The 11,816-nt window shown below is 46.7% G+C and overlaps 1 protein-coding gene across 3 annotated transcripts in view; it reads right to left on the minus strand.

Annotated features, from left to right (window-relative positions):
• Positions 1-11,816, minus strand: part of LOC310701353 (sodium- and chloride-dependent creatine transporter 1-like) — a 32,822-nt gene that overhangs the window by 17,246 nt on the left and 3,760 nt on the right. The window contains exons 1-5 of one of the 3 annotated variants that reach the window (XM_083492118.1): positions 10,838-11,524; positions 8,805-9,053; positions 4,433-4,564; positions 1,109-1,373; positions 68-200 (exon numbers count right to left, since the gene is read on the minus strand). In XM_083492118.1, the coding sequence (XP_083348244.1) occupies positions 68-200; positions 1,109-1,373; positions 4,433-4,564; positions 8,805-8,943 (669 nt within the window). In that variant the 5' untranslated portion in view covers positions 8,944-9,053; positions 10,838-11,524. Of the gene's footprint in view, positions 1-67; positions 201-1,108; positions 1,374-4,432; positions 4,565-8,804; positions 9,054-10,571; positions 10,802-10,837; positions 11,525-11,816 lie in introns of those variants that run through there. The other 2 variants (XM_083492116.1, XM_083492117.1) reach the window with 2 other exon arrangements.

An 11,816-nucleotide genomic window follows, 5' to 3' on the forward strand; every position in this document is an offset into this window, starting at 1 on the left:
TCTATGCTTCCTCAGAAGCTTCCCCCACAGTAACATGCACACACACTTTTAAAGGAAGACCCATTACCTTCCCAGTTGACTTGACCCCCTTCCAGATGCAGAAATAGACAATGACCCAAGTCGTGAGCAGGCAGAGGATCAGCTGCCAGCTGAGCTCTCCCGGTTCACCCAGATCCCCCGAAATCCGCAGCACCTTGTTCCTAAGAGGTGGGAGAGGAAGTGGAGAGGGAAATTAGCAGGGGCTGCAGCTTGAGCAGGAGGACAAGAAGAAAAACCATTTGCCCCTGTCCTTATCTAGCACTGACTCTACCATTAGTCATTGCTCTAGAGATATTCAAAATATTAAGTGAGTTATAAACGATTTAAACAACTAACTAAATGAAGCACCTCACTTCAGATGACAGATTTCGGGTACCATTAAAAGGCAGCAAATAGTCAATAATTTTTGTAAATATAATTGATATAATATTTTAAAAAGGGGCCCCGCAATGGGCGTCTTCTTTGTGTTGTTTTTAAATTTATCTGCTGTTATTTTCTGGGCTAAAGTGGTACCTCAGGTTAAGTACTTAATTCGTTCCAGAGGTCTGTACTTAACCTGAAACTGTTCTTAACCTGAAGCACCACTTTAGCTAATGGGACCTCCTGCTGCCGCCGCGCCGCCAGAGCACGATTTCTGTTCTCATCCTGAAGCAATGTTCTTAACCTGAAGCACTATTTCTGGGTTAGCGGAGTCTGTAACCTGAAGCGTATGTAACCCAAGGTACCACTGTATTTTTAAAGCTGTTTTTTATTATATTTTGTACATCACCTTGAAACATGTGTGGAAGGTGATGAATAAACAATATTAGTAAATAATCAACGTATATAAATCATATACTGTCTTTTTTATCACCATGGATAGCACCCTTTGTATTTTCTGCCTCAGGTGCCAAAATGTGTAGGACCCCCTTCTTGTCTGCACCATTCCTCTCCCTCACTTTCCGCTCTCCCCTCATTCTTCCCCACCTGACCCTGTGAATTCAGGAACCTTTCCTGCAGGCCCCACACCGCATCGCCCCCCAAGAGACCGACCTCCAGGTATCCCTCTAGGGAACTAGCACCCACTCACTCCCAGAACTCTATGATGGGCGAACGCTGGTCAGTCAGGTTGCTGCAGTTTCTGGCAGTGCTGCTGTTGGTGGCGGTGCTGTTATCGTCGCAGCCGCCCAGGCCAAAGAGCTCCGTGCACTGGGGGGTGTTCCAGGAGTGGCCGCAGGTGGCCCAGGGCAGGGTTTCCGTCAGCGAGTGCACCAGGTAGAAAAGGCCCCAGACGAGGATCATGATGTAGTAAGAGTTGCAGAAGAAGACAATGACCATAGAGGCCAGGCCCAGGCCTAGGGAGAAACGAGATGGTCAGAGGCTGGCTCAGGGGAAAGGGGAGGAGGCATGCGCTTCTTCCTGAGGGAAGGGCAGCATGTTCAATTCCCACCAAGGCCTGGCTCGGGCATGCAGTGAGAATGAAGTGGTAGAGTCCCAGCGTGGTAGAGCAGAATGTACCACTTTACCTTCCAGGTGAGAGATCATATCTTGAATGCTCCCTTACGTGAAAGGAAAGGGAAGACCTCCCTGCAAATAGAAAATACGCACTGTTTTCCATCTCCTGGTTTTTTGGTTTTTTTAAAAAAACAAGGAAGTGGGGTGGCCCCTGACTGACAGCCTGAGATCCATTGAGAGCTGCCTTGCACCAAATTCAGATCGTTGGTCCATCTACCTCAGTACTGTCCACACTGACTGGCAGAAGCTCTCCAGAATTTCAGGCAGGCCACATCCCCAGGTATTAGACTTGGATACGTCAGGGATTGAACCTGATACCTTCTGGGTGCCACTGAGCTACAGTCCGTTCTGGCACTTCCAACACCCCACAACCTCACTGTGCTGCATGCGCAGACTAGGCCTAAGCCCTGCCCAACTCCACCTTCTTCTTCCATGACAACTTTCTGGCTGAGCTGCACAGCTGATAGCGAAGGCGGCATAGACTCTACTGGGGAGCAGAGGGGGGAATCTGTGCCAGGGAAACCTCAATTCTCCACCATGTGAAGCTCAACTGTATAGCCTACATGTTGTTGTTGCTGTTATTCATTGCCTGCCCTTCGCGCTAAGGTCCCAGGGTGTTACTACAATTAAAACACAACTTTTAAAAACAGTTTAAAGCAACTTTCTATCGCTCACAGAAATAAGGTGGGTCCCGAAAATAAATTATCTCTGCTGAATGGTCTCTTTAAATTTGAAGGTTCATTATTGTTCCACAAGATGTGTATTTCTTGAAGGGGCAGAGCAAATAACGTGACCTAGTTTTACAGCTGTGAAACAGTATAGAAGGTGCTGTTAAATTATGTTAATTAAGCTGTTGGGTATAGTATATAAAGAGCAGCGCCTAGCTCTCTCAGTACCCTGGTTGATGGGTTGGTGAATGGGTCATGCTTATTGATATAATTAATGTAAAAGGAGTTTTTGTTTTTGTTATTAAAACCTAGATAAAGTTATTTTGCGTTTCTTGAATATGTGTTCTCCCCAGCAAGCTTTCTGCAGTGCAACTAATCTGCAAATAGCCAACAATCTCATGTGTCAAAAGCCAGGGCAAAGAGGAGTGTCTTCATATACAAACGAAGCATCCGTTTACCTTATCTGCACACTTTATTCTGCAAAGAAGCAGAAGGCCAAGACTCTGTCAAAGGCCTGGCTCCTCATTCAGCCCCCAGTCCAAATTCTGAGCCCACAAGAGACATGGCCCACACGCTTTCAAGCTTCCCGGCACCACGTCCTGAAATAACCTTAAGGGCTTTAAAACTTGCTCTGAATTCTTCATCCAATACATTATTCAACGTGTCGGCAGAATCCTCCTGCAGTAGCCCCACGTTACCGTGACTGCTAATGTACGTAGAGGGCTGGATATGAGGCATTTCAGGCCATGCGTCAAAACGCATTTACCGAGTGCACAGCCGTTGCTGCCAGCCCTTTCGCCTCATCTGCCATGTCCGTCTCCTGCCCCCCTCCCAAAAAACCCGGTGTGCTAGTGTAGCCTTATCTATATGCCTGGGAAGCTTGCTGGTGTAGGCCCAGCTCTGTAGGCCCAGTCTGGATAGTTAGCCTTGGTGAAGACTTGACGTTTTCATCCCCCAAAAAAGTTTTGAGTTTCCACTGAAATGAGGCTGCATTTTAATGTTTTAATCTTGTTTTTTAAGGCGTCTTTCAATCAATTGTTTTTATATTTGGTGTTAGCCGCCCTGAACCAGGTCTTGGCTGGGGAGGGCGGTGTATAAATAAAATATAATAATAATAATAATAATAATAATAATAACAACAACAACAACAACAACAACAACAACAATAATAATGCACGATGCAATGTTGGAGGGGTGGGGAATCGCTGGTGGCTAGTATTGAGAAGTGACAAAATCGGTGGTAGCGATTCTCCACTCACAGGCAGACTCAGTCCTGTGTCTACACCCCACGCTCTCCATTAATTCAAAGGGAGGAGTCCATCCTCCAAGCCGCTGCTTAGTAAAGGGCCTCTCTGCTGCTCCTTTTCAGGGCTGTGCTAGTTCTTCCACAGCAAGGACGGAGGTAGTCTGGTTGCACTCCGGCCCCAGCCAGCCAACGGCCCAGGCTTAAAGTTGGAGGGAAGTGCAGCGCAACATTTGGAGCGCCACTGATGTTTCCTCATCCTTGGCCTGTCAAAATGGTTGCCAGGCCTTCTGAAGGAAGGTGAGGACAGGTGACCTCACCTAGGCCCGAAGTCACCCCCCACCAAAGCAGGCTCAAAGCTTCTCAAAGCTTTTCAAAATCATTTTCTCAGCAGCTAAGCATCAGAAACATTCCGCTTGCTGTAACTAAAAAGATTGCAACAAGGTAGAGAACAGAGCCCATTGTCTTCTCAGGCCTTTCTCAGAACCACATTGCAACTTGCTTTCTCTCCGGGAACCATGCCAAAGCACAAGAATGAAACAACTGGAACACACTGAAACCCCCTCACCCCCTTTCCTGCCAAGAGTCCACAATAGTCCCAAGACAGCTTTCTGTTCATGCTCAGAGGAACCTCAACATGGGGCAGGACTCCTGAGGGAGGAGAAAGGGGGAGGGAACTAGAAAGGGGTATATATGCTTGTGCACATGATTGTGAACTCGTGCATGCTTTTTTGTGACTTATCACACTTGCTCCTTCTACCAGTTCATGGATGGTAGAAATAAAAGCCTTTTCTCTGAACTATTCCTTGAGTGTCTGTTGACTCCCACTTCCCTTTCCCAGGCGCAATATTTTCCCCACCCGAGGGCAAAGCCTCATAAGGCTACATTTCCAGGGAGGAGTTTCCACAGTGAACCAACGAGCCCCCAGCCTAAGTGGTTCCTAAGCATAGCCTGCTTATTATGCGGTTCACATTCCAAGCCTTTTTACCTTTGAAGAGTGGGGCGATGTTCCAGGCAGAGATCCCACCTTGCTTCATAAACTGCCCAAGGGCCACCTCCAGGAAGAAGACGGGGATCCCCCCGACAAAGACGATTAGTAGATACGGAATCAGGAACACACCTGTGCAGAAATCGGGAGTCAGCCCTGTTGCTGTAAGAAGCACTGCAGAGGGGTATGAGAGACGGGGCCTTTTTGGTGGTGACCCCTTAAAACTCTGGAAACCCCTCCCAGGAGAGTTCTGTCATCCTCACTCTCTTTTTGTGTGCGTTTGGCGCCCGCTTAGAGGACTATACTCCTAACCCCACTTATCTAGGAGTAAGCCTCCTTCCGAGTAGCCCGGGTTAGTCTTCTGCTCTGTTTTGAATCTTTCGCTCTGTGCTGCTGTCATCTTAATTGCACATAAACTGTGCCATTCCCTCACCCCCACCCCCGCTTTTAAATCATCTCATTGTTAAGATATTTTTAGAGGGTTTATTTTTGGTGAGCTGGTTTGAGTATAAATTGTACAGAACAGTGAAGGGAAACAACCCAATTAAATGAATAAATTAAACAAAAAGTAGCTGGTCCGGCTCAGCAGTTTCATACGGATGCTAGGAGAAATGTGGACCCAAAGGAGTCAGATCCTGAGAGTTTCCCCCATTTTCATAGAATTACAGGGTTGGGAGGAACCCCAAGGGTCATCTAGTCCAACCCCTGTAGTGCAGGAATCATGGCTTTCTCTCCCTTGTTGTTCACCAACCTGCTATACAGGGTGGGGTGGGGAAGTTGATCCCTAGCTCCTGTTTACTTCTGCAATGGGTTCTTGTACATTTAGGAGCATCTATCTAACCTCTCTAGCCCAGCACTGTCACTACTAATTTGCAGCAGTTCTCCAGCATTAAAGACAAAAGGAAAATGTCCTATGAGGATACACAAAATATTGAATCTGAGGCCTTCTGCAGGCAAAGCAGATTCCCTGTCCTCAAGCTAAGTGAGGCTCAGTTTCATAGCACAAAGCCATCAAAAGCAGCATACAAGACACACAAACTCAGGTTCTGAAAACAAAGAAACTCTAAAAACAGTAAAACCTGCTTTACCCATTCTAAAAACAATGTCAAGAATTCTTAAAAATATGTATGTAATTTTTGTATATTGTTATTTCCCCACTGTATATCTTTACTTGTTGTTTTTTGCTTCTTCCGTGCTCTGGGATTGAAAATATTCAACAGAGAGCGTGTTACAAATACTTCAAATCAATCAACACGCCAGAACAAAGTCTCAGTAAGGACAAGACATCATCTAACCACCTCCAGGTAAGCTGTCCGCAAGCAAAACCAGGATGAATGCTCAACAAACAGGTTGACAGGAGGAGTCCTGTTTGCATGTGAGCTTCTAGCACTGAAAGGGACGTGGGTGGCGCTGTGGGTTAAACCACAGAGCCTAGGACTTGCCGATCAGAAGGTCGGCGGTTCGAATCCCTTTGACGGGATGGGCTACCGTTGCTCGGTCCCTGCTCCTGCCAACCTAGCAGTTCGAAAGCACATCAAAGTGCAAGTAGATAAATAGGTACCGCTCCGGCGGGAAGGTAAACGGCGTTTCCGTGTGCCGCTCTGGTTCGCCAGAAGCGGCTTAGTCATGCTGGCCACATGACCTGGAAGCTGTATGCCGGCTCCCTCGGCCAATAAAGCAAGATGAGCACCGCAACCCCAGAGTCGGCCACGACTGGACCTAATAGTCAGGGGTCCCTTTACTTTTACCTTCTAGCACTGAAGGCATTCCCTGGCATCCACTGCAAGCAATCCTTTCTTGAGCATCTGCTTCTGTGTCCTAGAAACTGAATCCTATGGACACAAACCAATGGACAAGGCCTGGGACCCAGTATTCATACTGCTCCATTTTCAAGTGAATTCTCCATGGCTAACATCCACGGACCCAGTGGCCTTTAAAGGTGGTTTGTTTCACTCTGCTAGTTCTGTAGTCACATGGCCTCGATTTTATCTCCTCTATGTTATGCCCCCCATTGGCTATTTTCGATGCAGGTTATACATAAACCCAGTTTGAATTGCGTTGCTCACTACATGGATCAAATAAATCAGCGGGGGCACAGAATGATTCATCTGATGATTTCCATAGCAGTTTTGCATCTGTGGGTAGGGATGCCTGCTATACTTTCAGACACTGCTGGAGATGGAGTGTGTCCCCCCCCCCCTCTTTCTTGTGTTACAAAACCCTTTGAAAGAAAAGCATCCTAGACTGTTCAGCTCGGCAGCACAGAATCCGCTTGCAAAATCAGATTCGCTCATCTGGTCTCATTGAACCGAGACTAATCTTCCCACCCGGCTAAGGTTTGAGAAGTCAATGAGCCAATGAGTGTCCACAGCAGCTCCTTCGCTCTCCCCTCCTTCCCACCCTCTGGAACATCATGTGATGCTGCACACACACACTTCCTCAGCTGGGTATGTGGGTTATGCTTTTCCCAGTGGCCATGAGAGATGAGTACAGGGTGGAAGGAAAGCCATTAAGGTCCCACATGGAGGAATAAGAGCAGAAAGGAGCATGAGCACCACAATTCAGAATCCAGGACCGAATCAGAAGGCTCAGCTAAGGAATCTGATTTCAGCACTGGGTCTAAGAGAAGCAGAGCAACAATACAGAATGATGCCTCTGAGCATGTGCAGAGTTATCCCAGTTTTCCATTTCCATATGGAATGAAAAGTAAGGTTCTCAGGAAAAAGAGGGATATCAGGCTAGAGGAACCACTACTGCTCCCACCAGCTTTGACTGGTCATGCTGGTCAGGGCTGCTTGAGTCCTGTAACAACTGGAGAAGCAGAGGTTTCCCATCTCTGGGCCAGAGCCTGGCAATTCTTGGAGAGTTAGAAGCAATTTGAAAGAAAGAGTTTTGCTCAAAAGTATATGCATGTGTCTCACTTTTTTCTTCTCTGATAAAAGGATTTTGTAGAGTGGGGTTTTTTTAAAAAAAAAAAGTTTCCAGATCTGACAGTGGGATAAAGTCAATTGAGTCACTTTCTTACCTCTTAAAAATGACTGTTTGTCTCCAGCCTTACTTACTTAACCAGGTCCCAATTAGAAATAATGCACAGTTAGGGATTAGGCACATTTCAGGGATGGTGCAAAATTTTGCAGCTGCAAAAGTCACAATCCGAGGGTATACGTTGCCTGGGCAGGTGGGGCTGCAGCCGGTGCTCGTCCTACTCAGAGTAGATCCACTGAAGTTAATAGATGTGACTAACTTCGGTTCATTAATTTCAACAGGTCTACTCTGAACAGAACTTGGCTGGATATAGCCCCATGATTATTTACCAAGTGGTAGCTTAGCACACTGCTAAGGGTGCATGGAACTAGTTAGGCTCTGAGCATATTCACAGGCAGAAGAGAGAATGTTGTCATGCTCCTCGCCGTCTCCCTCGGGAAGTTGTGGGCTCTCCTTACTAAGCAGAGGATGGATGGTCATTTGTCATGGATGCTTTAGCTGAGATTCCTGCATTGCAGGGGGCTGGACTAGATAGCCCTTGGGGTCCCTTCCAACTCTACAGTTCTATGATTCTATGCAGCTTCTGTGTCAAGTTCAAGCACATGATAAAATGCACATGGTAAAATGAAAAAGGAATGGGAGTGCCTAAATGAATACCTTAAAAGCCAAGATTCGGGGAGAGAAATCTGGCTGAGTCTGGAATAACCTTGTGAAGTGAAAGGATAAGAAAGAGGGATTTATATCTAGATGCTAGGATAGAGATGATAAGGAAAACAGGAAGACACAATGAGAGGTAAAGGAGGTGCTATGGGATTGGTGGAAGTCAACGTTTATTTTTCTTTTTAGTGTTTATATTATTAAATTGTAAGATTTGGATTTGTGGGTTTTTTTGTATGCTTGTTTTTGTGTTTTGTTATTTTTCATTGTTTTTGTGTGTGTGTGTGTGGAGAATACTAATCAAAGTAATAATAAAAAAAATTAAAAATCCCATACACCACTTGCTACTGACAGACCTCACACATATTTGTATACTTGCGGTGGTCTTCTGCCACTTAGGGATGAAAAAAATTTCTCATCTGCATTGACCCAGGCTAACCAGAAGTGAACAGAAGAAGCTACCCACAAAATGCAACAGGACACAGAATAGGGAAGCTGATGTTATGGCCATAGGAGCAGCAAAAAATGGGTTAGGTACTACAGGGTACCAGGATGATTTTGCTCCTTGCAAGTCAATAGAAGCTACCTCTTCCCAGATCAGCTCCAAGCTCAAATTCTTTACTTCCTCCAAAAAAGAGTGTCCATTTTCAGAGTCTTATCGCCCTCAGTTTAGACACCCGCTCTCACCCACCCAACCTGGTGTCCCCCCCCCCCGTGGCCACCTCCTCACCTCCTCCATTCTTGTAGCAGAGGTATGGGAAGCGCCAGACGTTGCCCAGCCCCACAGCAAAGCCAACACAGGACATGATGAAATCCATCTGCCGGGTCCAGGTCTCCCGCTCAGGAACGGGCAGCTTCCCGGGGCCCATGGGTACCACCAGAGGGGCAGTGATGGCTCTCCCTTCATGGCTGGACTCTGCTGTGCCACCAGTCGCCTCGGCACCCTCTGCCTCAGCCAGCTCTGAGCACCCACTGCCCTCTGTCAAGGCAAAGAACAAAGGATTAGTCAAATCAGCCAATAGGTGCAGGGCATCAAGCCAGCTTTTGAACAATCTCAATCTATGGCTGAAAAGGAAAATTAACCTGAGCTTCCTCCTTTTGAGCACGTCTCCTTAATTCCGGTTTCCTACTTTTTGCCACCCAACTTTCACATTTATCTCTGCCACCAACAGGACTCGAAACTTAAAATTTCAGCAAGAAACAGAACCTGGAAGGTTCAGGAGCCATCTGAAAGAATGTCCTCCTCCACTTTTTCTTTTCCAGAAATGTATTGTTTCGTTTTTGGCATACAAATACCAGTAAAACAGTACATAACGCATGACAAAGAAACAAAAAGACATGAGCATTGGTCAAAATTTAGTATTGTAACATTTTTGGGGCTTGTCCTTGTTTAGTAGTTATTTTCTTCACAGCCTGTAAATTGCCTAGTTTTTATTCATTATACAAATGGACAGCAGCGCTTGCTTTTACACGCTGGGAGAGATACTTCAGGGAGGAAACCTAATGATCCACGGAAGCTCACCCTTTCCTGAGTGTCTTTTGCAAGATCACTTACTATGGGTTAGTTATACCTTAGCAACCTTCAGCCGTACCCAGCGAGTTGCACATGGATAACACTGCATCAGCCTGGAGCAAGGTCTGGAGTGCCACACAGCTCTCTGTCTTAAGGTCCTGTGCTGCTAAACATCTTTATAAACGGCTTGGGTGAAAGAGTAGCTTATCAAATCAGGGTATGGCACAAAGCACGGAGGAGACGCTAATGCCCTAAAAGTCAGAACCAAGTCTTAAAAAGACCTCAACAGGCTGGAACGCCGGGCCAAATCCAACAAGATGAAATGCAATAGAAATTCAATAGAAATAGGTACTAAGAATCAATAAGCAAAAATACAGGACTGGGGCTGGGTGAGGTTGGTGGGTTTGAGAAGAGAGACCTAGCTTTGTATCAAAGCAGCTGGAAAGGATTTACCATATTTTTCGCTCTATAAGATGCACCAGACCACAAGACACACCTAGTTTTTGGAGGAGGAAAACAAGAAAAAAAAAATCCAAATCCCAGAAGCCAGAACAGCAAGAGGGATCGCTGCGCAGCGAAAGCAGTGATCTCTCTTGCTGTTCTGGCTTCTGGGATAGCTGCGCAGCCTGCATTCGCTCCATAAGACACACACACACATTTCCCCTTACATTTTAGGAGGGAAAAAGTGAGTCTTATAGGGCAAAAAAATAGGGTAAGCATCTTAGATTATTGTGAGCTAAGCATGAGCCAGCGGTGAGATACAGCGGCGTAAAAAGCAAATGCATTCACATAGGCTGCATTAACAGATCACAAGGAGCAATAGTTCTACTCTTAGTATGCACTGGTCAGACTGTGCCTAAAATACAGTTCTGGTTGCCACATTGTAAGACAGACATTGGTCAGTTGAAAGGATGACCAAGAAAAATACAAGGGGTCCTGGAAACAAAGAAGAACGGCTGAAAAAAAGTTGGGTAAGTTTATAACCTGGAGAAGAGAAGACTCCACAAGACATGATGGCCATCTTCGAATATCTAACAGGCTGCCCCACAGAAGTTGGGAGGAATTTGCTCTCTGTCGCTCCGGAGGGCAGGACCAGACCCAACCAGTGTTAATTGCCAGGAAGCAGAATTCAGCTAAAAGAGTTTGGAGCAACGAACTGACGAAAGCTGTTCAACAATGGAACAGTCCACCTTGGGAGGTGGGTGGGCTCTCCTCCGATGGAGGCAATGAAGCAGAGGCTGGACACCCACCTGTTAGGGACGCAGTGGCCGCATCCAGGTATTGCAGGTCCCGCGTGGAGCAGAGAGAGCTGAACTAGGCAATCTCTGAGGTCTCATTTAAGTCTATAGCTTGTGACATTTTGGTGCCTCTAGCTGCTGCCTTAGAACATCTGGGTGCTGCAGCATCACCTGGGTAGCGCACCACCCTGCCCCTTGCCCTAATCCTTTTCATATAGAGTTACAGGTGATGTAAGCATTCTAATCAGTGTTAATAGTTGTCACAGTGGCCAACCAGAAACCTGTGGGAAACCTGCAAGCGGGACCAGAGTACAAGAGCTTTCACCTTCTCCTGCGGGTTCCAGCAGTGGGTAAATTGACTCGCCCTAATGCTATGGCATTGCTCTGGAGCCTCTTGCTTCCCTGGCCTGGCCAGGGCAGGAGTGGCACTCGTTTCCCAGGTCGAAAATCAATGCCTCTGCCTGTGCCAAGGAGCTAGCTTGGCATCACTGCCTGCCCTTTGAGGCCCATCTCTGCTTTTTCGTTTCTTCGAGCGCCAAGTACTTCAGAAACACTTGGGCGGCTCAACGAAGGCAGGAATTTTCCAGGCCTACCTTTTATATAATGAGCAAAACCCTTTAAAGGGGGGGGGGAGGAAACACACACAAAAACCCACCCTCTCTCATTCTGGAGTCCTAGTTTCGACGTCACAATGCAGGGTGGTGAGTCACCCACTAGGCAAGCGATGCTGAATCCACACATTCGTACACATGCAGAGGGAGTCACAGGAACCCGCACATCAGGAATCACGCTCACAATGGGTTTGCACACATGCATACACACACACTGAAGTGCATACTGGGCTGTTGCACATGGTGGTTTCCATTTCCCCCACCCCCAATGAGCTGTGGGGTGGGTGGGATCCCTTTTTCCTTCCTTCTTTCTTTCTGAAGCCACTGAAATAAAGGCTGCGTACGCTCCATACACGCAAAGCACATTTAAAGCATACTAT

This window comes from Podarcis liolepis (assembly GCF_965112155.1).
Source record: "Podarcis liolepis genome assembly, chromosome: 2".
In the NCBI taxonomy this organism is placed as follows: domain Eukaryota; kingdom Metazoa; phylum Chordata; class Lepidosauria; order Squamata; family Lacertidae; genus Podarcis; species Podarcis liolepis.